General features: G+C 60.4%; 3 protein-coding genes across 4 annotated transcripts; 2 read left to right on the top strand and 1 right to left on the bottom strand.

The window, feature by feature from the left end:
- The first annotated feature begins 64 nt into the window (after positions 1-64).
- On the top strand, positions 65-8,277 carry UBA7 (ubiquitin like modifier activating enzyme 7). 2 transcript variants are annotated; one of them, XM_069027898.1, is made up of 24 exons: positions 65-105; positions 219-384; positions 1,117-1,251; positions 1,319-1,425; positions 1,608-1,698; positions 1,809-1,950; positions 2,055-2,152; positions 2,264-2,410; positions 2,492-2,650; positions 2,814-2,921; positions 3,001-3,081; positions 3,166-3,321; positions 3,431-3,596; positions 3,674-3,870; positions 4,087-4,151; positions 4,290-4,464; positions 4,578-4,652; positions 5,006-5,195; positions 5,354-5,463; positions 5,550-5,636; positions 5,712-5,903; positions 7,502-7,603; positions 7,682-7,782; positions 8,070-8,277. In XM_069027898.1, exons 1-24 carry the CDS (start codon positions 65-67, stop codon positions 8,194-8,196), a joined length of 3,018 nt encoding a protein of 1,005 aa, XP_068883999.1. In that variant the 3' UTR covers positions 8,197-8,277. The 2 variants fall into 2 exon arrangements, with proteins under 2 accessions (XP_068883999.1, XP_068884000.1); XM_069027899.1 differs by lacking the exons at positions 7,502-7,603; positions 7,682-7,782; positions 8,070-8,277 and having other exon boundaries at positions 5,584-5,636; positions 5,712-5,799.
- Positions 8,278-8,373: 96 nt separating this feature from the next.
- Positions 8,374-10,712, bottom strand: INKA1 (inka box actin regulator 1). The gene is given in 3 exon segments (XM_069027905.1): positions 8,374-9,092; positions 9,094-9,258; positions 10,577-10,712. Coding segments are annotated over 3 exon segments (909 nt in total). The 5' UTR covers positions 10,616-10,712; the 3' UTR covers positions 8,374-8,387.
- CDHR4 (cadherin related family member 4) lies at positions 10,614-23,710 on the top strand. The gene is given in 24 exon segments (XM_069028325.1): positions 10,614-10,778; positions 11,428-11,485; positions 11,703-11,802; positions 11,804-11,904; positions 12,039-12,235; positions 12,307-12,469; positions 12,549-12,634; positions 12,751-12,846; positions 13,300-13,403; positions 13,477-13,613; positions 13,694-13,859; positions 13,950-14,100; positions 14,393-14,495; positions 14,677-14,892; positions 14,973-15,112; positions 15,193-15,340; positions 15,415-15,617; positions 15,697-15,836; positions 15,915-15,950; positions 16,942-17,008; positions 17,090-17,120; positions 17,256-17,999; positions 19,320-19,374; positions 23,690-23,710. Coding segments are annotated over 22 exon segments (2,664 nt in total). The 3' UTR covers positions 17,312-17,999; positions 19,320-19,374; positions 23,690-23,710.
- Positions 23,711-24,794: the final 1,084 nt, after the last annotated feature.

Genomic DNA, 24,794 nt, shown 5'->3' with positions numbered 1-24,794 from the left:
CGGCCTTGGGGGATTGGCTCCTCCCCAGGGCAGGGCCGCGGCCCGGTCGGTGGGTGGGGCCGTCATGGCGGGAAGCGGAGAGGAAGCGCGGTACTCGCGGCAGCTGTGAGTGCGGGGACCGGCACCGGGGACGGGAGCCGCACAGGATCGGGGCAGGGCGGGCAGTGGTGCTGGCCCCCGCTGACGGCCCCCGCTGACGGCCCCGCCGGTACCCGCAGGTACGTGCTGGGCGGCGGCGGGGGGCGGCTGGCCGGGTCGGCGGTGCTGGTGTCGGGGCTGCGCGGGACCGGAGCGCAGGTGGCGACGGCGCTGGTGCTGGCGGGGACCGGGCGCGTCGTCCTGCACGACCGCGGTGCCACCTGCACCGCCGACCGCACCCACCAGGTACCGGCGGGGCCGGGCGGGGCTGCTGGTGACAGGAACGGGTGAGGGTTCACAAAACAGGCGCAGGTACAGGTGAGGATCTCAAAACAGGAACTAGTGAGAACGCCGGTAGTGCATACAGATATGGGGGGGAGTCCTGATAATAGGTACAGATAGGGGTCCCAGTACCAGGTAGAGGTATGGGTGGGTGTCCCACTAGTGAGTATGGGTATGGGCACAGGTCCCAGAGTACAAGTATGGATGAGGGGCCCCATAATGTGTATAGGTGTTGACAAGGGTCCCAGTAATGGGTACAGACTCAGGTGGGGGTGCCAGTACCAGATATGAGTAGGGATGGGGATCCCCATAATGGGTACAGATAGCAATCCTAGTAACAGGTACATGTATGGATGGGAAGGCCCCATAACATATACAGGTACTGACAAGGGTCTTGGTACAGGTGCAGACTCAGGTGGGAGTCCCGGTAACAGGTACAGATGTGGTGGATGTCCCAGTAATGGGTGCAGGTGCAGTTGGGGGAATCCTCATTTGCAGGTACGGGTGTGGGGTGCAGGGCTCCCAATAACAGGTACAAGTTGGGGATGCTGGTAAGGCACAGGGTGCCCTTCATTGTCACAGGTAGGGTCCTTAGCAGAGCCCACTCACCAGTGCAGACAGGGCCTGTGAAGCACCTCACAGTGGTGAGCTGCACCCCAGATCTGTAGGGTGCCCCACCATGTGTCCACTTTGCAGTTCCTCCTGGGGGAGAGTGATCTGGGCCAGAACCGTGCCAAGGCATCCCAGCGGGCCCTGACCGAGCTGAACCCCTGTGTGGTGGTTGAGGCTCACACCGGGGAGCTCTCGGAGGCCTTCCTTGCCTCCTTCCAGGTGAGCCTGCATCCCTGTGCCATGGGGATCCCCGGGATGGCAGCGCTCACTGACAGACCTGGCACAGGTGGTGGTGCTGACTGAATCCCCGCTGGAGGAGCAGCTCCACATCGGGGACTTCTGCCATGCCCAGGGCATCTGCTTCATCGTGGCTGACACCAAGGGGCTGGCAGGGTAAGGGGTCTCATGGGGTCCTGCACTGGCTCTGAGTCACCTAGTCCCCAGAGCCCCCAGCCCTGCGCTGCAGTCCGTGTCCCCAGTAAGCTGGCAGGGCTGTTTGGCCCGGGCAGGACATGGCAGTGCTGGGGAAGCTTGGTGGGGCACTCCTCTGGCAAAACCCCATTGGTCTTTTCCAGGCAGCTGTTCTGTGACTTTGGGGAGCACTTTGTCATTGATGACCCAGCAGAAGGGGACCCAGTGTGTGCTGCTGTGCAGCACATCTCCCAGGTAGGAGGGAGGGCAGCCCCCCCCAGGATCCCCCAAAATGTTGTTGCCTCCTCCTCTGGCTCTATGCCACCCTAGTCCAGTGCCCCACTCTCACACAGCCTTCTCCTCAGGGCAACCCAGGAGTGGTGACATGCATGGGGACAGAGGACAGCCATGGCCACCTCTTCTGCGATGGTGACCTGGTGACGTTTTCTGGCGTGCAGGGGATGACAGAGCTGAACAGCCAGGAGCCTGTCCCCGTGCGTGTGTTGGGTGAGACCTCAGGGGGGTCCCGGCTGCCCTAGCTCAGTGTTGAGGAACTCACTGGGTCCTTGGCAGTGACCGTGATGTGGTACCCATGCTCCTCTTGTCCCCAGATGCCTTCAGGCTGGAGATCGGTGACACCAGCTCCTTCTCACCCTACCGCTGTGGGGGCCTGGTTTCACAGGTGCAGCAGCCCCAGGAGTGTTCTCATGTAAGTCCCTCTTGGCCCCACGATGCTGCCACCCAGGCTGGGGTACTGCTGTGCCATGCCCGGCCCCAGGGAAGCACTCACCCAATCCCTGGTGCTCTGCTCTGCTGGCAGAAGCCTCTGTGCCAGTCACTGGAGGAGCCCAAAATCCGGGTGGCGAGTCCCGAGGATCTGCCACGCAGCCGCAGCCTGCACACCGCCTTCCAGGCCCTTCACGCTTTCCGCAGGGAGCAGGGCCGCCTGCCGCGGCCCAGGGCACCGGTAAGTCCCTGTCCTGCTCCTGCCTGGCCCTGCTGAGCCCCACCACCCTGCCGGGAGCTGCCCTCTCCCCTCTGCCCGCAGACGGATGCCGAGCGGGTGCTGGAGCTGGCGCGGAGCCTGGGAGCACAGCAGGGTCCCCTGGATGAGGACATCGTGCGCGCCTTCGCCAGCGTGAGTGCGGGGGACCTGTGCCCCGTGGCCGCCGTCGTCGGGGCGCTGGCGGCCCAGGAGGTGCTGAAGGTGAGCGGGGCGGGGTCCCGCTGGCCATGGCTGTCCGGTGGCGTTTGGTGGCCACGAGAGGGCACTTGCTGCCTGCTTGGGGACGCCGGGTCCGGCAGCAGGGCTGGGGCACAGTGAGGGGGAACACCCCGCTGGCCACCTGCCCACGGGCTGTTCACCCCAGGCCATCACTGGGAAGTTCCTGCCCCTGGACCAGTGGTTGTATTTCGACGCCCTGGAGTGCCTGGCGCTTTCGGGGGCCGCGCAGCTGACAGAGATGGACTGTGCCCCGGTGAGACCCCATGTCCAGCCCCTCCTGGCTGCCTGGGGTGCTGTGGCTGCTGTGCTTACACAGCTCCTTGTCCCGGCAGAGAGGCTCTCGCTACGATGGCCAGATTGCTGTCTTCGGGGCCAATTTCCAGGAGAAGCTGGGCCACCAGAAGTACCTGGTGGTGAGTGGGCAGGGGCCACGGCACTGGGAAGCTGCGGAGCATCCGACTGGCATGCAGGGAGCTGCAGCATCTCTGCCCTGGCAGGTGGGAGCTGGTGCCATCGGCTGCGAGCTGCTGAAAAACTTTGCCATGATGGGGCTGGCGGCAGGGCCGGACGGGGAACTCATCGTCACCGACATGGACACCGTTGCCCTCTCCAACCTCCATCGGCAGCTCCTCTATCGCTCAGCAGATATCTCGGTGAGGCAGCATGAGGCAGGGGCTGAGCTCCCCCCAAAGGGCATATTGGCTGTCCCAGGGGCTCCCTAGGGCTGGGGGAGTGCTGCCCACCCCCTCTCTACCCTGGCAGAAGCCAAAGTCGGTGGTGGCCGCAGCAGCCGTGCAGCGCATGAACCCTGATGTCAGGGTGACAGCTCACCAGAACCAGGTGGGACCAGCCACCGAGATGTTCTACAGGGACAACTTCTTCCGGCACCTGGATGGCGTTGCCAGCGCCCTGGACACACTAGAGGCCCGTGAGTGCCAAGAAGGGCAAAGGGGCCAAGCCCCTGGACATGCTCCCTGGGTCCCCAGCACCTCTGGCTCCCTGCAGGCGCCTATTTGGAGAGACGTTGTCTCCGCTGCCGCACACCACTGCTGGACTCGGGCACGGAGGGGACACGGGGGAATGTGCTGGCCATGGTACCGCCCCTGACCAAGCCTCTGGGGCCGGCCAGCACCCCCAGGGATGGCACCTTCCCCCTCTGCACCCTGCGGCACTTCCCCCGCACCATCCAGCACACCCTGCAGGTAGGCTGAGCTGCCCCAGCCACAGCACCCAGCAAGGAGGCTTTGTCTTCCTTCCCTGTTTCCCCTCCAGTGGTGGGCCGCAGGCAGGATACAGCCCCAGCTGCTTCCTGCTGGCAGCCTGAGTGCTGCTGCTGGCCCTGCCAGAGCCTCCCCCTCCCCCAGGCTTGGGGGCATAAGGGGGAGTTACAGTGCTCAGCACCCGTTTCTCCTCTGCAGTGGGCCCGTGATGAGTTTGAGGGGCTTTTCCAGCTGCCTGCAGAACAAGTCAACCAGTTCATGGAGTGAGTGGGCTTTGGGGGGAGTGACGCTGGGAGAGGAGCTTCCAGCTCTGCCAGGGCACTGCTGGGAATGGCCACATCCCACCCAGGTGTCTCACAGGATTGCTCTCGGGCCAGCATCAGCAGTGCCTGGTTTTGCAGGGACCCAGCTTTCCTGGAGCAGCCACTGCCAGGGAAGGTCCTGGAGCAGGTGTGGGACAGCCTGCGGGAGCGGCCGCGGGACTGGCAGGACTGCGTGCGCTGGGCTCGCCAGCACTGGCAGAGCCGCTACCACGATGCCATCACCCAGCTGCTGCACATCTACCCTCCGGAGCATGTGAGCCCAGCGCCATAGGGCTGGCACTCCCTGCACCCCCTTGCCTCCACCCGCCGTGTCACTGCAGCCAGGGGCACACATTCCTGGGCCTGACTCTTCTCTCCCTGTGCCAGGAAACCAGCCCGGGTGTCCCCTTCTGGGCAGGGGACAGGAGCTGTCCCCATCCACTGACATTCAACCCTGACAATGTGAGTGCAGGGAGAGCTGTGGGGTCTCACACGGGAGTGATATGGCCAGAGGGACAGCCAAGCCTGTGCTGGGGTTACTGGGAATACTGAACTGTAGTTGTGCTCCATCTGCCACAGCCTGTGCAGGACTGCCAGGTCCTGGACTGGGTCTATCCCTGTCCGCCAGTCAGTGAGGGCACTGCTGGGGACAGCCTGCACATGCTCTGGGGCCAGAGGAGGAGGAGAGGCTCCTTCACCTTGACTTTGGGGCAAAGCCGGGCAGTTTTACCAGCTCGGGGCAGTGCTGGCAGCCCTTGGCTGTGTGGGACCACCTCAGCAAGGCACCTCATGGCCACGCCTGTTCTACTTTGCAGGACACCCACCTGGACTATGTTCTGGCTGCTGCCCACCTCTTTGCCCAAGTACACAGGGTGCCACCATGCACGGACCGGGCGGCTGTCCAGGCCATCCTCCGTGGTGTGGTCCTGCCACCCTTTGCACCCCAAGATGGGCTCCAGATTCCCCTTACAGAGGAACTCACAGAGGAGGCACAGGTTCCCACAGGTGAGGTTCCCAGCCATGTTCCTGGGTCCAGCATGGTTATGGTGGGGCTGTGGCTTCTCGTCCCTGCTCCAGCACTCAAGAGGACCCAGACCAAGGTGGGGGTACCCCTGCAGTGCCACAGTGCAGTGGTGTCATCCCAGGGGTCCCTGTGCCCCCAGATTGCAGGCAGCTGACAGAGCTTACCCAGGACCTGATGCAGTGGAGACAGGAGCTGGTGCGGGATGAGGAGGCAGGAACACCCCTGATGGAGCCCATCCACTTTGAGAAGGTAGCAGAGCCAGGCAGGTGGCCCTGCTCACCCTGGGGGGTTGATGTCCCCATGGGATGCAGATGTCCCCGCACTCTTCCCCGCAGGACAACAACATTCACATAGACTTTATCATGGCAGCGTCCAATCTGCGCGCAGAGAACTATGGCATCCCCCCTGCCAACTGGCTGATGGTGAGAGGGGCAGCCTGTGGGGTCAGCAGTCCCTGTCCTGTGTTGGGCAGCTGGTGACACCCCTCCTGTCCTCAGAGCAAGCGGATTGCCGGGCGCATCGTGCCTGCCATCATCACCACCACGGCAGCCGTGGCCGGGCTGGCGTGCCTGGAAGTCTACAAGCTGGTGTGGGGGTGCCAGGACCTCAGCTGCTACCGCAACAGCAACATCGGCCTGTCTGACTGCCTGCTGCTCCGTTTCCAGCCCCTGCCATCCACCACCTACTGGGTAGGACCCTCTTCCCCAGGAGAGCGCAGGTGGGGGACACCCAGGGGCCAGTGGCATCTGCTGTGGGACAGTGTCAGGGGGACCCAGGAGAAAGGAGGTGGCCATGCAGCAAGGGTGGCCCTGGCCATAGCACTCCAGAAATGGATCTGGGTGCTTTAGTGGGTTGGGGATACTGCCAGGCACTGAGGAACCAGCTCCTTCCCCTGGCTGCCCCCCAGCACTGAGACTCTGCCACTGTCCCACTTGCCCAGCCTCAGGCCCAGCTGTGATGCTCTGGGGTGCCCAGGGGACCGAGGCAGCCCCACTGCTCCATGGCAGGCCCCACGCTGAGCTCCACAGCCAAGGGTGGGAGGCTGCTGCAGCTGCACACATCTGGCTTATGGAAACCAGCTGCGGCAGCCAGAGAGCAGCTGGCACCGGGCCGGGAAGGGCCGCCCGGGGGAGCGGGGCCGGGGGTCCCGGCGGTGGGGAACCAGGGAGGGAGAGCGGGGGCGGGGGCAGGCCCAGATTGGGACCGTCTGGGCTATAGAGGCCCCTTTGTCTGGGGGTTTATGGCGTGCGAGGCAGCCCTTCCGGCACGGCAGGAAGCGCCGATTGGAACCAGATTGGCCCGGGGGGCCCAGGGCCGGGGGCAGGAAGAGGGGGAGGGAGGCGACTCCACTGCCTTGCGCCGGCTCCAGCACCACTTCGGGCTGACGGCTGCCCCATGGCCCCCTCAAACCCCAGGCCCAGCCCGGTGCAATCCTGGCTGTAGTGCTCCTGGGTTGACATCATCCCCGGATGGAGGATGCTACTGGGTCTGGCCATGTCCTCAGGTCCCTGCAGCAGCACCCAGCACCTCCATGTCCCAGGCTGAGGACACCCGGCGTGACATTTCACACCCAGCTGCTTGGCTATGGTGGGAACACATCCCCAAGGCCTATTTGGCATGACCTATGTCCCTTTTCCAGAGGGATATGCTTCCCAGGGCTAGAGCATTGTACTTTGGTGGTGGAGAGCCAGGCCATGGCTTTCTCTCTATGCCAAACAGTTGCTGCCCCGGTGAGGATGGGGTTAAGCCCTTCTCTCTCCCAGTGGGATAAGTGCAGGCAGCAGAAGGTGGAGGTGAGAAGGCAGCAGAAAGCAGGAGGGAGAGTGACCAGGTGTGAACACCCCTCCCGAGTGGGGCCGGGGCCAGGTGGGCAGTGCTGGCGCTGCCTGCGGCGAGGGCAGATGGCCGTGTAGCTCTGCCAGACGGCGCGGGGCGGCGTCCGGCGCGTGGCCCCGGGCTTGGCACCACACTGGCCTCCTTGGGCCGGAGCAGGGGTCGTGGGGCCACGGGCATGAGAAGAGGTGATTGTGTGGGGCTGGGCAATGCTTCAATGGGCTTTTGTGTGCCTGTCCTGGCCTGGGGCTAGGGGCAGTGCTGGCCCCACACTGACACTGATCCCTGAAGTGGACCCCAGCAGTGTTGGGGGGACAGTTGTGTCCCCCACTGCCCCTGCACCACCATGGTGCCCCCATCACCCTGCCCTTTTGCCCTGATGTCCCCCAGCCCTGGTGCTGCACCAGTGCAGACAGGGTATGGGGTGCGAGTGCTGGCTGCTACCCCCTGGCAGTACGGCGGGCGGGAGTGGAGCTGCTGGGACCGGCTGGAGATGCGGGCAGTCGGCGCAGACGGGCAGGTGATGACGGTGGAGGAGGTGCTGGACTGGCTGCAGGTGAGCCCAGCGCTGGCAGCACTCAGCCAGGTCACCCTGGGGGATGCAGGGCCAGATCCTGACACCCACCTCTTGCAGAGGACACATGGCTGGACCGTGACCATGCTCCTGTGTGGCGACATTGTGCTCTATGACAGCAAGGCGGATGAAGAAACACGGGCCCGGCAGCAGGCGCAGAGGTAGGTCTCTGGCTCCAGGGCCCAATCCTGCCCCGGGGGGGGCTTCCAGCCCCCACTGCCTCAATCCTGAGCCACTCCAGCTGCAGTGCAGTTCCCAGCCAGCTGCTGGATAAACATCCTGCCGGCAGCACTTCCCGTGGCAGGACCCCTGCCCGGCCCCTTGCTGTCGGCCCCTGCATCCCACCAGCCTGGCCAGACACCCCTGAGGGGCCCAAGGCATCCCCGGGGCGCTCAGCCAGCCTTGCGGGGCAAGCCAGTGCCCCCAAAACCCCCTTTCCCTGCTACAGGTTATCAGAGAACTTGGAGGATGCCAGGATGCCTCAGCAGCAGGACCTGGAGCTGCTGTATCTGTGCGAGGGAGAGGATGCTGAGGTTGAAGATACCCGTCCCCCTCTCCTGTGCTCCCTACCCTGAGCAAGGGGCCGGCACCTCCTGCCCCATGCAATAAAAGCTGCAGGCTGCATTGGCCCTTTTTGCAAAAACCCCTTGCTTGCCCCTGCCCAGAGTCGGGGTGCAGGCACACCCTTTGATAAACGCTGCGGCGCCCAGACCGTACAAAACAGGGGTTTATTTACAGGGTGGGGGTGCGGGCCGCAGCAGCAGGGCTAAATGTAGCCGATAACGTCGTTGCAGATGATGGGCTGGCGGCTGCGGCTGTTCATCAGGGCGGTGAAGCGGTGGAAGTCCGTGGCCAGCTGGGCGATGTTGCTGTGGGACTGGTGGAAGCAGGCGCCCTTGGGCTGTCCCCCCAGCCCCAGCGGGCAGGAGAAACGCTTGGTGGTGTCGCGGCCCCCCGCCCGGGCACCGTCGGCCCCCCGGGGCCGGGCCATGTTCGCCAGCTTACGGCGTACGTTGCCCGAAAGGCTGAGCAGGAAGGCGGGGGGCTTGGCCAGCCGGCGGGAAGGCTCGGCGGGGGCTCGGCGACGCGGTTCAGCGCCCACCTCGGGCAGGTCCATCCAGTTCTCCACCAGGTCGGCGAAGCAGTTGTCGCCCAGCACCAGGGGCTGCCGGTTCCGGCTCTGCGACAGCAGTGCTACGGTCCAGTCCTGCGTGTCGGCGGGCTCCAGCGCCCGCCACTGCTCCAGGCAGGCGTCCGAGGTGGATTTGGGGCGGACACGGCGGGCGGGGGCGGGCGGTGGGGCGGCGGGGCCGGCGGAGAGCCGGTGTGCCCGCTGGCAGGGCAGCAGATGCCGGCGGCGCACGGGCACCTCCTCTTCCCTCCACGTGCCCCCCGAGGCCTCCGAGTACCCCGAGTCGAACTCCAGGCTGCGCTCGCTGGCCGGGGGGGAGCGAGCGGCCGGGCCCCCCCCCCTCCTCCTCCTCGCCACCCGGATCCAGGCTGCAGGCCGAGTCCGCCGCCGAGCCGGGGCGCGGGGGACGGGGGGCCGGCCCCGGCGCCCTTCCGAGGTGGTGCGGTGCCTGCCGCATGCCGTGCATGTGCGCCCGCGGCGTCGGCCCTGCGTCCCGCCGGCACCACTGCAGGGAAAGGGCACATCAGCACGGTTGTCGCCACTGCCCCCAGTCAGCGCCGCGATCTCCCATCCCAACCCATCCCGGCACCCCGCGCCCCCCCCCCCCCCCCGACTCGGGGGCTTCGCTGGCGCAATGGGCGTGCAGCAGGGTGCGGAGAGCGGGGCGCAGGCCCCGGCTTGCCCGCAGCCCCGGGCCCCGCTTTCCTGCGGCTCCTGCGCGGAGCCGGCCGGCGTGCAGCGGCTTGTCGGGTGAGCAAGCAGGCACCCAGCCCCGGCCGTGCCTGCGGGAAATGACAGAGGGCCACGGCACGTAGGAGCGGGCGCCCCACTGCCCCCCCGACAGCCCCTCGAGTGCCCCCGTCTCTGTGGGGAGGCAACCGGGACACCCCTCCAGCAGAGTCCCACTCGGTGGCACGGGGCCAGCGGCAGCCCCAGGGCTCCCGCGGGTGCTGGGGTGGGGCTCTCCCCCCGTGCGCTGGCAGGGCCACCCACCCACCCTGTGCCCTCCAGCTGGGGACACCCCAGGTGACGTCAGGGTGCAGCCAGGCCTGCGCCCAAGGCCCGAGCCCCCCCAAACGGCGAGGAAAACAGGGGACCAAGGCAGCCAGGGCTGAACGGAGCACGGCCGGGCAGGCGCTGGAAGGAACTCCTGGCTCCCGCAGCCGGGCCGCTCCTCGCTCTTGAATTCCTATTGTCTGAACCCAAAAGCAGGGTGTTACGTCCGCTTTCCTTTCCGCGCTGGAGTCGCGGGAAGCTGAGTGTGCAGAAGGGATTGCTTCCAGGACCGATAATTCTGTCCCCTCTGGCTGGTCCTGACAGAGCTGCTGGCAGGACTGTCCTTGTTGCTCTCCACGTCCCCGTCCCGATCCCCGTCCCCCTCCCCGCTGGCTGCGACCCTCTCATCTAGCCCTAGTGGCAACGTGCCACCACTCCGAGCCGCCCAGTCCCGCCGCTGGCCGGGAACACCGGGGCAGCCGGTTGTGAGGTGCTGGGTAAGCATGTGGCAGCCCCAGGAGAGCCGAAGGGCCACCCTGTCACCGCCGTCCCTCGGGGCAGCTCAGGTGGGTGGCAGCTCCGGGGGGACGGTGCCGCTGGCATCTTGACAGCTGGACACTGTGGCCGCTGGCCACCCGTGCCCCCACACCACCAGTGTCCCACCGGACGCCAACGTCCCCCGCGCCGCCTTTGGCCTCGCGTGTAATGTCACGGCCCTGATATCATCGACAGCGCTCGGACGTCACTTGGCATCGGGGGGCGGTGGGGCGCGGGTACGGTGGTCCCGTCCCGTCCCGTTCCCTCCCGGTGCCCGCGGCGGCACTCACCCGGTCGGCGCCGAGCTCGTCCGGGCGGGCGTTGTGCATGCCCGGTCCTGCTCCCCCGGCGCTGCTCCCGGCCCCGCTCCTAGTGCCGCCGGTGCCGGAGCAGCAGCAGCAGCAGCAGCGGACGGAGCACCCGGCTGTGCCCGCCGCCTCCCGGCGCTGCCCGGCGGCCCCGCCCCGCCCCGCCCCGGCCAATGGGGCCGCCGTAACGTGAGCCCGGCCCGCACCGGCACCGCCGCCCCGGGGCCCCGCCCCGCCCACGGACCCCTCCCCGCCGCCCCGGGGCCCCGCGCCGGGCACCACCCGGGCACCGCCGGGCCAGGCGGGATCTGTGTCCCAGCCGGCAGCACCTCGGGCACCGGGGGTCCCAGAGCCCGGTATGCCCTGGCGGGAAGGCGGGCAGCCCCGGTACAGGGCCCCGGAGGCACCCACCGCTGGCACCCCCCGCCACCGGGCTGCCAGAGCTGGGCTGGGCGCTGGAGGAGGGAAGGGAAGAGTGACCCTGGCCGCAGCGCCCGTAATTGGGAACTAATAGCGCTTAATGGGGATCCCGGGAGAAGCGGTACTGGTTTGCAAATGAACGAGAACACGGCCAAAAATTACTTCCCAGCTAATTTTCCCGGTTCCGAGCGTGCCGCGTGGTGAAGCAGCATGGGGTGGCAGCCAAACCCCACGGAGCTGCGAGTGGCAAGGGGCTGGAAGCGGCGGCGTGCAGAGCTGGGGGCACTGGAGCCGTGCCCTGTCCCTTCCCTGGCCGGGCGGGCCACCACGGGTGTGGATGGACGGCGTGACGCCGGGCCGGGGTGGTGCCCAGCACCCCTGGCAACCGGCTTCAGCTTGTCCCAAACACCCAGCGAGCCATGGGCATGCACGGACACCTCACCTTCCTCCTCCTCAGCCTCTGTGTCCCAGGTAGGTGCTTCAAGGTCACAATGTTGGAGGCGCTCTTTGCCAGATCCTTGGTGGATGACTGAGAGGGAGGCGATAGGGGAGAGGCTCTCCTCGGTTTCTCCCACATGCCTGGGGCTGACCCCAGGATGGGCAGAGGGATTGGCAGCTGCCTGGCTGGGTTGAGGCAAGGAGGGAGCATCACTGGAGCATCCTCAGGGCATTACCAGGGTGTCCTCAGGGTGTCCTCAGATTGTCCTCAGCATTGCCAGGGTGTTACTGGGGCATCTTAAGGGCATCACTGTGGCATTTCCAGACACCACTGAGGTTTCATCAGAGCATCACAGAGGGAATTCTGGGGCCTCCCCAGGGCATTGCTGGGGCACACCTGGCAGGCTGGAGTGACACTGTCCTCTTTGCAGGGACTTTCGTCAGAGCAACAGGTAAGAGTGGGTTGCCCTGGACCCAGCTGTGCCTTGCAGGGGGACGTGTGCCTGCACTGGTGCTTAGATGCAGCAGCAGAGCTCCATAAGCACAGCTGGATGAGCCATCAGTGGTCCCTGGGGTCTCCCACCAGTCCTGCCTGACTTGCCACATGTGGTGGCCCTGAGTGAGGACACAGTGCCAGGCACCCGTGTGGCTGAGGTGACCGTGTCCTGCAGCAACTCAAGCAGCAGCCCCAATGTCACTCTGGATAGCATCGAGCCTGACCACCCCTTCAACTCCATCGCCATCAGCTCTGACCCCACGGATGCCACCACGTTCCGGGCAGAGGTGCGGCTGGGGAACAGGGAGTGGGGCAGGAGCTGGCAGGCGCCCTGCTGAGTTACGTGTCCCCACGGCAGGTGACGCTGCGTGCTGGTGCGGAGCTCGATGCCCGCCAGGTGAACCAGTACATGCTGATCCTGCGGGCTGCTTGTCCCGGTGAGGATGAGGTGGAAGGGCGGCTCTTTGTCCGGGTGACAGCGGGGCAGGTGCTGCGGTGTGACACCCCCTTTGCCAGTGCAGGTAGGAAACAGGGGCACAGGGCAGCGGGGGCTGTGGGTGCCAGCCAGTACCAAGCTCCCACAGCCATGCTGTGCTCCAGAGGGTGATGTGGTGGAGGTGCCGGCCGACGTGGCACCCCGGACACCCCTGTATGCAGTGCTGCGGCAGCCACTGGGCGGGCTGACGGTGAGTGGCAGTTCCCTGGGGGCCCACACCCCCATAGAAGGGAGCAGCCTTGGAGACAGCAGAACCCCGGGTGTGGAGGAGTGGAACAGGGGTTCTCATCACCCTCCTTTCTGCAGTTCAGGCTCCGAAACCACAACACACCACTCACACTGACCCGCCGGGGCCTGGTGCTGGCTCCTGACAATGGTTTTGACCCCAGCAAGGACAACCAGGTGGGCACCAGCAGCCTCAGGTTGGTCACAGACACCTCTTAGTCTGCTGGGGCTTAGCCTCATGCTGGCATTGCCCGCAGCTCTCCACATCCTGCTCTTCTCATTAGGCTCCTGTCTCCCCTTGGACCTAGGATGGCCCCAGCCCTGTCCCCATCCCCTTCTGCATCTCAGGTTCTGGCCTTATCCTCATCCCTGTCTGTATGCCTGCCCATTCTAGTCTCCAGCTCATACTCATCTCCATCTCTACCCCTCTTTCCACCTCTGTTCCTGCTCTAAGCCCCATTCTCATCTCTTGCCCCCTCTCCTTCTTTGTCTCTGTCCCTGTTTCTGTTCCCATCTCTTTGCTATTCCTGTCCCTGTCCCTGTTACTATCCTCATCCCTATCCCTGTCCCCATCCCCATCATTGGTGCCACTCGGGGCTGTCCCACAGCTGCCCCGGTGCTGCCCCACAGACGTTCAGGTTGGAGATTGAGGTGATGGATCGTCACGGGCACAACTGCAGCGGGGCTGTAAGGGTGGAGGTGCTGCCATCGCGCCGTCCCCGCGTCACCTTCCTGTGAGTGGGGTTGGGACAGGAAAGGGGGTGCTGGTGGCATCAGATGGTGCCACATTGCCCACCTCGCCTGCAGCGAGCCGCACTGGGCTGTGACGGTGACAGAAGACATTGGCCCCTGGGAGGTGGTCACACGGGTCTATGCCAGAGGTGACAATGTCCGCTATGCCATCCTCGCTCCTGTGGCACCCGCGCTCTTCACCATTGATGAGGGTGAGCAGGGCAGCAGGAGTCCCCAGGGATGTCCTGTCCCTATCCCCGTGCCCAGTGTGAGGCCGTGGCTCCTCCTGCAGTGACAGGTGAGATCCGCAGCACCCGCCGGCTGGAGGTGACCGGTGCCCACCTCCTCATCCGGGCTTACAACGCGCTGCATCCCGACGACCACGCCACCGCCACGGTCAACATCACTGTGCAGGGGACAGACTGCCAGGCACCGAGATGTGTCCCAGCCATCTTTGTGTATGGTTCAGGGGAGAGTGGGGGGTGTGGGACTCTCTGCTGCACCCAGGACATGGGACAGAGGCTGAGCTGCTGGCTGCCCTGCCACAGGTCCCAGGTGCTTGAAACAGTGTCCCCTGGCACCACCTTGGTGACACTGAGGTGCACCGACTCCACCAGCACTGATGGGTGTCTGCACTATGCTCTTGAGGGGCCTCCCTCCTCCCACTCCCACTTCTGCATGGAGGGGCCACGGCTGAAGGTGAGCAGGGTCATGGTCAGTGCCCAGGTGGACAGCAAGCCTAGACCCCGGGAGCCCAGTGGGACAAGTGGGACCCTGTGACATGTGCTGTCATGCCAGATTCTGGGCCAGGGCTCCTCAGGGCTCCCTGCTCCCCAAGGCCTGCTTGTTCTCCTCACTTGCTCCCTCCTTCTCCCCTGTTATCACAGCTTTGTGGGACACCCTGGCTTTGCGGGATGCTCTAGCCTTGCAGGGTATCTCAGCTTTGCAGGGCATCTCAGCTCTGTCTGACACTTCCGTCCTGGCTTGGCAGGTCAACACCACACTGGACTATGACTCAGAGGCCATGGCTGCTCTGGGCTTCCAGTTCACGGCCACCATTGTGGTGACAGTGGGAGGGCAGCCCCTACAGAGCAGTGAGTGCCCATGTCCCTAGGGTGGGAAAAGACCTTTCCCAATCCCAAACCAGCAGATCACAGAGGAAATATTCCTTTCCTGCTGCCCCAGAGATGCCCACCCCAGGGCTGGTGCCTCTGTCCCCACTGGCACAGGCTGTGGGGTGGTGCCAGCATGGCTGAGCTGCCGTGTGCCACACAGCCCGTGTGCCTGTGCTAGTGACGGTGACACCTGTCAACGAATTCAGACCGGTGTGCCCCAGCAGTGCCACCTTCACTGTGCCAGAGACAGCAGCTTTCGGCAGCATCGTGGGGCGTGTGGCTGGCACTGACCGCGACTACCCGCCGGACAGCCTTGAGTACAGTGTGGAGGGGGGGTCTGGGCCTGCACAGCCCTTCTCCATTGACAGGCGCACTGGTGAGCACCCAGCCCCTTTCCCAGCCCCCGCCACACCCCATGGCACCTACCGGTTCCCAGCAGCTCACGCCACTCCACAGGTGAGATCCGCGTGGTGGGACCCCTGGACTCCCAGCACCAGAAGAGCTACAGGCTGGTGGTGCGGCTGACGGACACCCACAATGACCTGGACCTAAGGAAGAGGCAGAGCCGCCTGTGTGATGTGTCCGTGCGCCTGCAGGTGCGAGGGCAGCCCGTTGGGTGAGCTGTGGTGGGTGTGAGCACTGTGGGTGCCCTACCGCTTCCCCCTGCTCCTGGCAGGCTGTTCCGGACCAGCTGCCGGTGTGCATCCCTGAGGTGCAGGAGCTGCGGATCACGGCTGGGTCCCCGGGCAGCCGCCAGCCTGTCACCCACCTGGTGTGCCACAGCAGCCCCGACAGCGTCGTGCTGGCATACACCATTGTTGGAGGTGAGGAATGGCCAAGCCATGGCACAAACTAGCCCTTGGCCATGGTGTGACATTGAGCAGACCCTCTCATCCAGGCAATGAGGATGGGCGCTTTCGGCTGGAAGGGAACACCCTTGTCTACCTTCCCAATGACCAAGCCAAGCCCCGCACCTTTGTCCTACTGGTGGAGGTGTGGGGCGGCTCTGGTGCCCGCCGCCGCAGCAGCATGGTGGCACTGGTGGTGCACGTCACCCCCTGGAGCACCCCAGTGCCACCCAGCACCACCACCCAGCACACGGTGAGCAGAGCCCACTGACCAGGTGGTGCTCCAGGGTCCATTGAACCTCCCATGTCCCCTCACCCCAGTGCCTCCACAGACGCTGCCGAAGGAGCCGCTGGTTGTCACGCAGACAGAGGCAGTGTGGCACCCACCGGCCTGGTTTGTGGCCGTGCTGACCATCTCTGGTGCCCTGCTGCTGGCCACCCTGGGCTGCATGGCACGGAACCTGCTGTGCAGGTGAGCCCCAGCCCACCCCACAGCATGGCACAGTGAGCAAGACTAGGGGTTCATGGCTGCCTTCTGCTCCTCCCACAGCAACTGGGCCCCTGGCAAGCTGTTCCTGGGCAAGAGGTGAGTGCTATATGGCCAGAGCAGTCATTTTGGCAGTTGTATTGTCCTTGCAGGTAGCCAGGGAGACACAGCACATAGGGATGTTTAATATACCCTGCATTTGGCCATGGCTTGCTGTGTCAGGGAGCCGTCTCTGCCCAGGGCAAGGGCAGCCCTGATGGGAGCTATGGGAGCAGAGAGAGCAATTTGGCCAGTAGACAGTGATGTCAATGGCCAGGCTGGGGCACAAACTCTGCAGTGGACAGGGTGGGATGGCACAGTGCTGGTGCCAATGCCTGCTGCAAGGCTGGGTCCTGGCACCAGGGCTGAGGTAACTGCAGCTCACCAGGGGAGCCTCTGTTTGGCAGGGGTGAGCCCCATTTGTCAGGGAAAGCTCACAGGGAGAAGGTGAGCAGGCTGCACAACCCCCTGGAGGATCACTGATGGTGACAGGTGACAGAGGAGAGAGCCTGAAGAGATGCTAGACCAGGCTGTGCCAAGTGTCTGCACAGCAAGGAGGAGACATGCAAGCCCACGGGCAGGATAACAGCCACTCTGGTGGCATAACTGCCCTGAGGTGATGCATAGCTGGATCCAGGTTCACTGGTGAGGCTGGGGACACAGTACTTGGTGGCTCTGGGGCCATAGTGACCATGCAAGGGAGAAGAATCGGGCTCAGCCCCTTTGGGTGGTCCTGGCAGCTCCCCCAGCACAGCATCCTCTGAGCACAAGAGTGATGTGTGCCAGCACATGGGGAAACAAGCAGATGTGGTGGCAGACCTGCTTGGTGCTCTCAGGCACTGGTGAAAGGTGGTGGTGCTTGGGGGAGCGTGGCCCTGCCACAATCCCTGTCTTTGCCAGGGGACAATCAGGTAGGTAGATGATGGGCTCGACTGGGTGCAGCTGGCAGGGAAAAACCTGGCTGGCAACTTGTTCCCAGCAGCATCTCTCAGGGTTGAGGCCGGGGGCCCATCACTGACAGTGCCCTCCCCTTGCTCTCTTCCTTCTGCAGCTCCTGGGATGTGGTGGAGCACACCGGGGGCAAGGAGGAACAGGGACACGCACATGCCAGCAGCCCAGTAAGTTGCTGGGTGCCCTGCTAGGGAGGCAGGAAGAACCCTGTGGCCCTCAGCAGCCACTCCTGTCTCTCCTCCACACAGGGACAGTTCGATGGCCATGCTCAGGACCCACGTGAGTGCCCTCTCTCACAGCCCCAGCAGCCCCAAGAGCAGCCTGGGGTTGTGTCCCCCAGGGCAGAGGGGTCTGGGGACAGGAGAGATGGGGACCAGGCCCAGGGGAAGTGACTGAGTGCTGCCTCCATCTCAGGCACCGGCAGGGATTATCTCTTCAACAGCGTGACTGGGGCTCGGCGCTGGATCTGAAGGGCTTGACTGGATGAGAGGCTCCTTGTGACCCACAGGTCCATGTGGGCAGTGCTGGGTAGAGCACTGTGTTCTGGCAGACACCTGGTGTGACCCCCCAAGGAGGAGACCCGTCCTTTGTGGCCAAACCAGCTGCACATGGGGTGCAGCCAGACCCTGAGCCACCTCAGACCTAATAAATGGTGTCAGAGATTGCACATGCTGCTGTGATTGCCTTAGGGAGTCCCGTTGCCGGGTAGTGACACTGGTGGCTGTCCTGCTGTGGTGGTCATTAGCACTGTCTCGTCAGCGATGTGAGTGGCATGACCCAGAACAAGAGTGGCAGCAGGCTCGGCACTGCAAAAAATATTACGAGGGCTTTGGCCAGGTCTGCTTCAGTGACAGAAGCATCTCTGTAGCCTCTGGATGTGACCCAGCCGGGGCAGTCCTCCACAGGAAAGTTATCTGGTTCAAGAAAACGCAGCCACGGGTCATTTTGAGAAACTTTTGCCCCTAGTCCCACACCCCCCTCAAGCTCTGCTTTGTTCCAGCGCTCGCAGGCGCAGACGGGTGGGATGAGCAGCTGGTCGGCGGAGGGGATGGGTTGATAATTGGGAGGAAAAGTGAATTAGCGGGGGTGCAGGTGAGCGGGACGCCGCAGGAGGAGCTGGGAGCAGCGGGAAGCTTTGAAGGCGTCAGTCAGCGAGAGGTGGGAAACCGGTTATTTGAATTTCAAAGGATCGCGCCGCGGGACGCCTCCCTGGCAGCTCCCGGGGAAATGAAGCGCTGTCGGGATAAGAGGGAAGAGACTAATTTGGGGAGTAGGTGACTAAGGGGAAGGAGGGGGGACAGGAGCCAGCCGTGAAATTTCACAGTGAGAGAGGTCAGCTGTGTGACTCTGCCTGAGGGTCCCTTTTGCCCTGAACCCACGGCAACCGTGACCGTTCGGGAATTAAACCCTTTACTGTACCGGAGTGGTGTGTGAGCTCGTCCCACTGGCGAGACCCCGCTCGGAGCGGCGGCCGTGGGGGGATGCGGAGCGGCCCCGGGAGCTCGGGGCGGGGAGCTCTGAGTGTGTCCATGGACCGCGGGAAGGCTGGGTGTGGGTTTGTATCGGGCAGCACGGAGTGCAGACCGGCCGGAGGGGGTTCGGAGCGGGGAGCACAGAGCTGCCGGGGGTGGGCTCGGAGCGGGGATGGCGGCTCGGAGCGGGGATGGGGGCTCGGAGCGCGGAGCTGCCGGGGGTGGGCTCCGAGCGCGGGCCGCGCCCATTGGCGGAGCCCCCCCCTTCCCCGCTGGCAGCCAATGAGACGGCGCTGCCCGTGAGGGGGCGGGTCATTGGCGGGCGTCACGTGTGCCTAACGTGCGCTGCCGTCCGCGCTCGGGAAAGGGCGGGGCGGCTCCTCTCTTGAGCGACATTGGGCTTAACCTATCAACGTCCAGGAGGGCCCCCGCGGGGCGGGGCTCGCGTGTGGATTGGCGCGGAGGGCGGCGGGGCGGGCTTTGGATGGCGCGGTTGCTATGACGGCCAGCGCCAAGCTCCGCCCGCTCGGGGGCCGCCATCTTGTTGTTGATTCGAGCGGCGGGGAGCGGCGGCGCTGGGGCTCCGCGTTCCGGTGTCCCGGCCGGGCAGGCAGCGCCGGCCCCGGTGAGCCGCGGCGGGCGGGGACTGGCCAGGCTGAGGGGCGGGGGGCTGATCCGCGCGCGCTGTCTTGAGGGGAGACCCGGGTGCGGCCCCGTGAAGGGAGAGGGGATACACAGGCACGGCCCCGTGAGCAGCTGCGGAGAGGGGGCAGCGAGCACCGGGATGGGCCTGGGCTGGAGGGGTCCGTTCGCGGCCCCGTGAGGAGGGGCTGGCAGGAGCCCGGCACGTCCCCGTGCGTGCGGGGGTGAGACCCGGGCGCTTTCCCCTGCGGGGCACGGCCGGGGCGGGGTTCCCCGGGCTGGGCAGCGCGGTGCCGGGGCAGGGCTGTGCCCAGCGGACAGAGCGAGCGTCCCTTCCCTTTGTGCCCTTCGTTCCCTTCCGCAGGAGCTGCGCGCAGGAAGGAGCTCGGAAACCGTGGCGGTAACATGAAACCAACATGGTGAGGAGGCTGGTGGGGCTGGGGGCCCGTTCGTGCTGCCCCCCGGCACGGGAGGGGTGTGGGTGGTCCCGGGAGCGCCGGCTGCCCCGGTGGGGACACCCGGTGTGCCTGGCAGTCCCCCGGGCAGGTGTACTCATGGGGCTGCAGACCTGGACCGGGACCAACCTTCCCCGGGATTTCCAAGGACGGGTTGAATTAGGGTAGGTGGTACTGACTCCTGATCATTTTTGACCTACTCTGAGTTTAATCTGGTCCTAGGGTCCAATTCCTTCATTTTTAAGCTCAGCATCAGCCCTTTTATATTTTTTTTTTCTCCAAGCAATATACTTTGGTGTGTGCTGCCTTTCTCATTTCAACCTGTCTTGCTCTGTTTTTGCTCCATCTGCTTTTCCTCCCTCCAGGTTCACCTGGCTTAACTTGGTATTCAGAGCTTCCAGAGCTGGATTCCAAAATTGGCCTTTGCTAACGAAGCACTGAATGGTGCCAGAATGGTGTGGGCTTGGGTCTCTGTTCATTCGTAATGTAATGTTTCTGTGATTGTTAGGGCTGTGTAAACATAGTCAGTAGCTTGTCTCACAAAATAATATGCAGTAGTGTCTTGTGAAAGTCTCATTGTAGTGAACTGTCACCTGCAGCTGATAGGCTAACACTTGTGTGTGTGGTCAGGCTTTTGATGGAGAATAATAATAATACATATCCTTGTATATCACTGAACTAAGACTCTGATTTCCTTTTTACAGAAGTTCTGTCAGGAGCTTCAAAGTGCTTTAGAATTAGATGTATCAGTTATTGCATGTTATCACTGTAACCTTAAACAGGTCTCTCCTAATCCCATGTACCAAATTCTTATTATTTAGATTGTGAAGTATTTTTCTGGGTTAGTTTAGCCCTGACCTAAGGTAAGTGCTTTGTTTTGGAGCTGGAAGGAAAGTGGTAGGTTGTGAAAAGATTTAGGTGTGAGCTCTGTAAAGCAAGATAACATTGGGTTGCTTTTTCAACTGCATCAAACTCTTGTCTTGTCAATGTTTTGAATTGTCCTAATGCTGATTTTTGTTTTTCTTTCGTAGAGGGTGTTTCATACCCTTTCAGCTTTTTCAGCACAGCCATTTCCAGGTGCATGGATGTACAACCTGTGCCATCCTGGTTAGAACCTGTTAGGCTGATCTGAAATGTCCCTTTTCATGGCATTGCCTTTGCTTCCTGTCTAATAAGGACTTTTGGGAGAACAGGGGAAGTGATCTTAGCTCCTGGAGGGGGAAGCTGATGCATTAGTGTAGGAATCTCTGATTGAAAGAGTAGGATATGCTGGTAGGACATTCTCTCATTAGACACTTTGTGGCAGTTTTGCATGCTTCTTGCATAGAAGAATAGCAAGTGAGCACAATTATCTGTTGAGATGAAAAAGGGGACAGTTTTTAAGATCTGCTTCTGATCACCAGTTTCACGTTCCACATGTGGTTTCACAGGTACTTCAGCTCATGTAAGTATAGACTGCAGCCCATAGGAGTTTCTTGCCTTGTTGCTGGTGCCTGTGCAGGTGAGAATCAGAGTTCCCTGACTTACAGACTGATCAAGCTGAAGACAAACTGATTTTCTACCCAGCTTTGTGGGTGCTTAAATGATTTTGCAGGTGCAAGGGAAATGGGGCTGGTGTAGGAATGGGATCTTATCCGAGCTCAGGGTAATCTGCAGTAACAGTGCAACAATGTATTTTTACATTATCTATTTTCTTATATGTAAATACGATTTTAAACCACATTTTTTACATATATTTAAAAATTAAATGAAACAGTAGTGCCCATGCTTCTCTCCTTCTGTGAATCATCGTGTGCCTCATCATCAGGTTGACAGCACTGGGTATGTCCTTCTTATAAAAATAATATAGAAAGAAAAATTAGATGTGCTTTGAGATCCCCTCTCTTGGTAGATTGTGTGCAGGTCAACTGACTTGGAAGTTATTCTGTCTTGCATTGCACGTAGTGAAAAGTCAAGGTTAGAGTAGCAAGCACTCAGAGGTCAAAAAAGTGCCCAGGCTGGAGTAGTACCTGTGTCCTTAATCAGCTAATTGTCCTTTTAAACAAGCATTATGATTTCTTCTTAATCACACAGTTGCGTGCTCTCCTCATCCCATCTGAGCTGCCTGGTTTGTTTCTTTCCTTCTCTCTCACACATATGGAGCTTATTCATTTTGGGTAAAATGATCAAACTCTGAAATGTGACCTTATTGAGCTTTACTGGTGCGAGATGAGGAGCCCTGTACAAGCTTGGGGCTATTTGTTGCCCATCTGCTTACAGGGCACAGTCTCTTTGGTCCAGTGGATCACCAAATGTTTGTAAAAAGGTTTGATCTCTTTCACATTTCAGTTTTTAGTTGATTTCTCCATGCCTAAAGGTTTTTGTGGATCTGGTAATTTCTGGCTGGCACTCTGGGTATGGGGTAGCACTGACTGTGCTTTCCATGGGGATAAGAAATGTAGGTGCTAAGTTTGAAGTTGGATATCCAGAATCTGTGCTCTAGAGGAGGTGCATTTCTTCCATCTGTGGTTGAAATGCAGATACCAAAGCCATGGAAAGTCTGACAGAGGCCTTGATTATTGCAGTGTAACCCAGGTATTTCACTTGCTGTCAGTAGATTCCCCCAATCTGTCCATCACAAATTAGCTTGTAACGTGTTGGAGATGTGAGCATCACAGTGGAGTGTTGATGCTGGGATTTGTAGTCTCAGAACTTAGCACTGACAAAAAGCTGCAGCCTAATTTATTTACTCTTGCATTTGACATTGTCACATTGTCAGTTTTGGTGCTGGACAGGTTTTAGTGTTGAACTTGACTTGCAGAGTTTGTGTGTGGCTCTCTGCTTGCTTGTTTATATAATGTGACTTGCCTAGGAACAACTGCTTTTATTTCAGACCTCTCAGTCTTTGAGAGGGAACGTATCAAAAACAAGTCTAGTAAGCACAGAGGGTCCCTAGTGAGATTTGAAATGGGTGAGCTCAAGAAAAGGAGCAAAAGAAAAGAAAAGGCGACAGAACCCTCTGCAACAGTCATGTCAAGTATTTGTGTTACGTGCTGTAAACTGAAGGAGCCCTTCAGCTATATGGAGCAGCAGCTAGCAGTTTCCCTCATTTCCATTCCTGATGTGACAGGAATGCAGAGCAGGATGCTGGCCAGTGTTTAATATCAGGTTTGTTGCTGGTGTCGTAGGGGTGGTGGGGGGAGGAAGTGTGTGTGCGTGGCTGCTTAGTTTCTGTTTTGCAGGCATCGCCTGTGCGTGCTGTTGTGCCGTTCTGATGTGGCAGCAGCTGTTACTTTTGGATTTCCCAGTGTGCTGTTCGGGTAGATGTGCTTCCTAATAGATGCAGTTCTCTTAATCAGTGTGTTGGGCTGCCTCTGCTTCCTATGTAGTCCATGCTGGTGTGAACCACTCTGCAGATGGTACTGAGGTGCAAATGCTTTTCCTTTGTTTATTTCCATAGGCTCCTCCATGTGCATTTTGGGTGGCGTGAACTGTGTGTAAAAGACAAGCTTCTTCAGCTTGCATTTATATTGCATCACCCCTATCAGTATGTGGTGTTATTAATGTTTGAACCCCTTCTTTGGGAGTAAAGGAATAAGCTTTGCTGTTAAAGGGTACCTCTCTATCTGTATAATGTGTCCACAATAGTTAAAATGGGTGTAGTTGTTTTGTTGAAAAATAACGCAGACATAGCTGCCATAATTATATTAGTAGAAGATCTGTGTCAACCAAATCTGATAAAAGCAGTGAAAGAGGTTATGAGATAGATGTGCCTATCCTGGTAGGATGTCACTACACGTGTTTGGGAGCTGCAGTAGATAAGCTGTCTCTGATTTAGCTTTTGTAGTTAGAAAGGTTATCTCCTTCACCAGCTGTCCTGCTGCTTTTGCCAACTGCTGCCTCCCTTGTATTGGGGCCTACAGCCAGGCCTGTTCAGCTGCTATGGTTTAATATACTTTGCTTCAACCTTTCTTCCCTAATGGCCATCCCTGCCTGGTGAGGAACAGTCATGCATCCTGCTCTGCTCCACCCCTGGTTGGGAATTTTCAGCTGAGGGTGGCTGAGGCAACTGGGGACAGTGTGTCCCCTCAGCCCTGCTGGTGGGTTTGGTAAAGAGCATCTGTCAGAGCCCGCAGGAATGAGTGAGAGCATTTGCATCCTGAAAGGAACTTGCTGTGAATTCCAGTCCCAATCTCTAGGGGAGGCATGCTCTCAAACATTCCTAGTTGACAAGCAAGTAAAGATCTAAATAAAAGCTAATTTAGTTCTTGCTAACTCGTTTCCATACAACATCTTGCAGGCTGACTTGCTTCTGGGGTCCTGCTCCCTCTTGATTGTGAGAAGTTGGCTCCATATTCCAGTGACTGCTCAGCTGAAGGAGCTTGGGTGACATCTCTAAGGTAACTTTTTTCTGTTTTGCTCAGAATACATATGCAGCCACCTTAGAGATCGTGCAAAGAGAAGTAAACTGCTTGCTTTTTACCTCTCCCTTTGTCATTTTACCCTTCAAGTAAGGATATGTAGATACAGTTGGTGGGAGTTTTGCTCTTATCTTTGAAGGCTACTACAGGCACAGCCAGGTAAGTGCACTAGCACAGTGTGAAAAATTCAGTTCTGCTCATTCACCAAATTGGTGTCAGTTCTTTGTAATAAGAGCTAAAATTCCAAGATTTGGAGGATCACTCATGCTCTAGTAATTCTGGCCATTTAGGTGGCTAATATTCAGCTCAATCACCTTACGATGATTTCAGAACTCTTACTGTCTGCTTTTTTCCTTTCTATTCTGAAGTTAGTTTGCTGAAAGTTGATAAGGCTGATCTGATAGTCTTTCAGTTTCAAAGAGGTTACTTTGTGCTGTCCTGAATTTGGAAGAAAGTCTATCATACCTGTTTTCCCCCAGTTCTTTATCAGCAAAGATAGGACTCAGTATACCTGTGGTATAAACAGACTCAAATGACCTCGTTTTCTTGAGACACGTTGTGTTTAAACAGTGGTTGTCACACAGTTCAGTTTTCTGGTGGGGAGGCCCCTGACCTGTGTGTGTAACGTTCTGTCTTAGTTTGAAATGCAGAAGGTAATGACCAGAGAAGCTGAGCTCCACAACTACCTTCCTGGGGTAGGGAGAGGAGATGTGTGGTGCCTTCTCTTCAGGGCATGCTCCTGTGTCTGTCACTGCTACCTTAAGTTCTGATCTAAAGCTAAACTACTGTATAGCTTATATATTCTGTTCTGACTTTTTTTTTTTTCTCTCCCCCTGTAGTTCTATGCTGAGCTACATTTTCCTCAATTTTTTAAACTTCCAGAGCGGGTTAATGCAAAATGTCACGTGATCTTTAATTCCAATTAACATTGTCCACTGTTGGTATCAAAGTATTGTCAAGCATTCCTGAAAGTGAGTTTAGAAA

The sequence above is a fragment of the Aphelocoma coerulescens genome, chromosome 12 (assembly GCF_041296385.1).
Source record: "Aphelocoma coerulescens isolate FSJ_1873_10779 chromosome 12, UR_Acoe_1.0, whole genome shotgun sequence".
NCBI lineage: Eukaryota > Metazoa > Chordata > Aves > Passeriformes > Corvidae > Aphelocoma > Aphelocoma coerulescens.
The sequence above is the reverse complement of the archived record's forward strand: the minus strand, read 5'-3'. Positions and strand labels throughout refer to the sequence as shown.

Coding starts and splice junctions, on each gene's coding strand:
- UBA7 (XM_069027898.1), top strand. CDS start 65: ATGGCGGGAAGCGGAGAGGAAGCGCGGTACTCGCGGCAGCT. Junction 385..1,116: donor CCGCCGACCGCACCCACCAG/GTACCGGCGGGG, acceptor TCCACTTTGCAG/TTCCTCCTGGGGGAGAGTGA. Junction 4,653..5,005: donor TGACATTCAACCCTGACAAT/GTGAGTGCAGGG, acceptor TCTACTTTGCAG/GACACCCACCTGGACTATGT.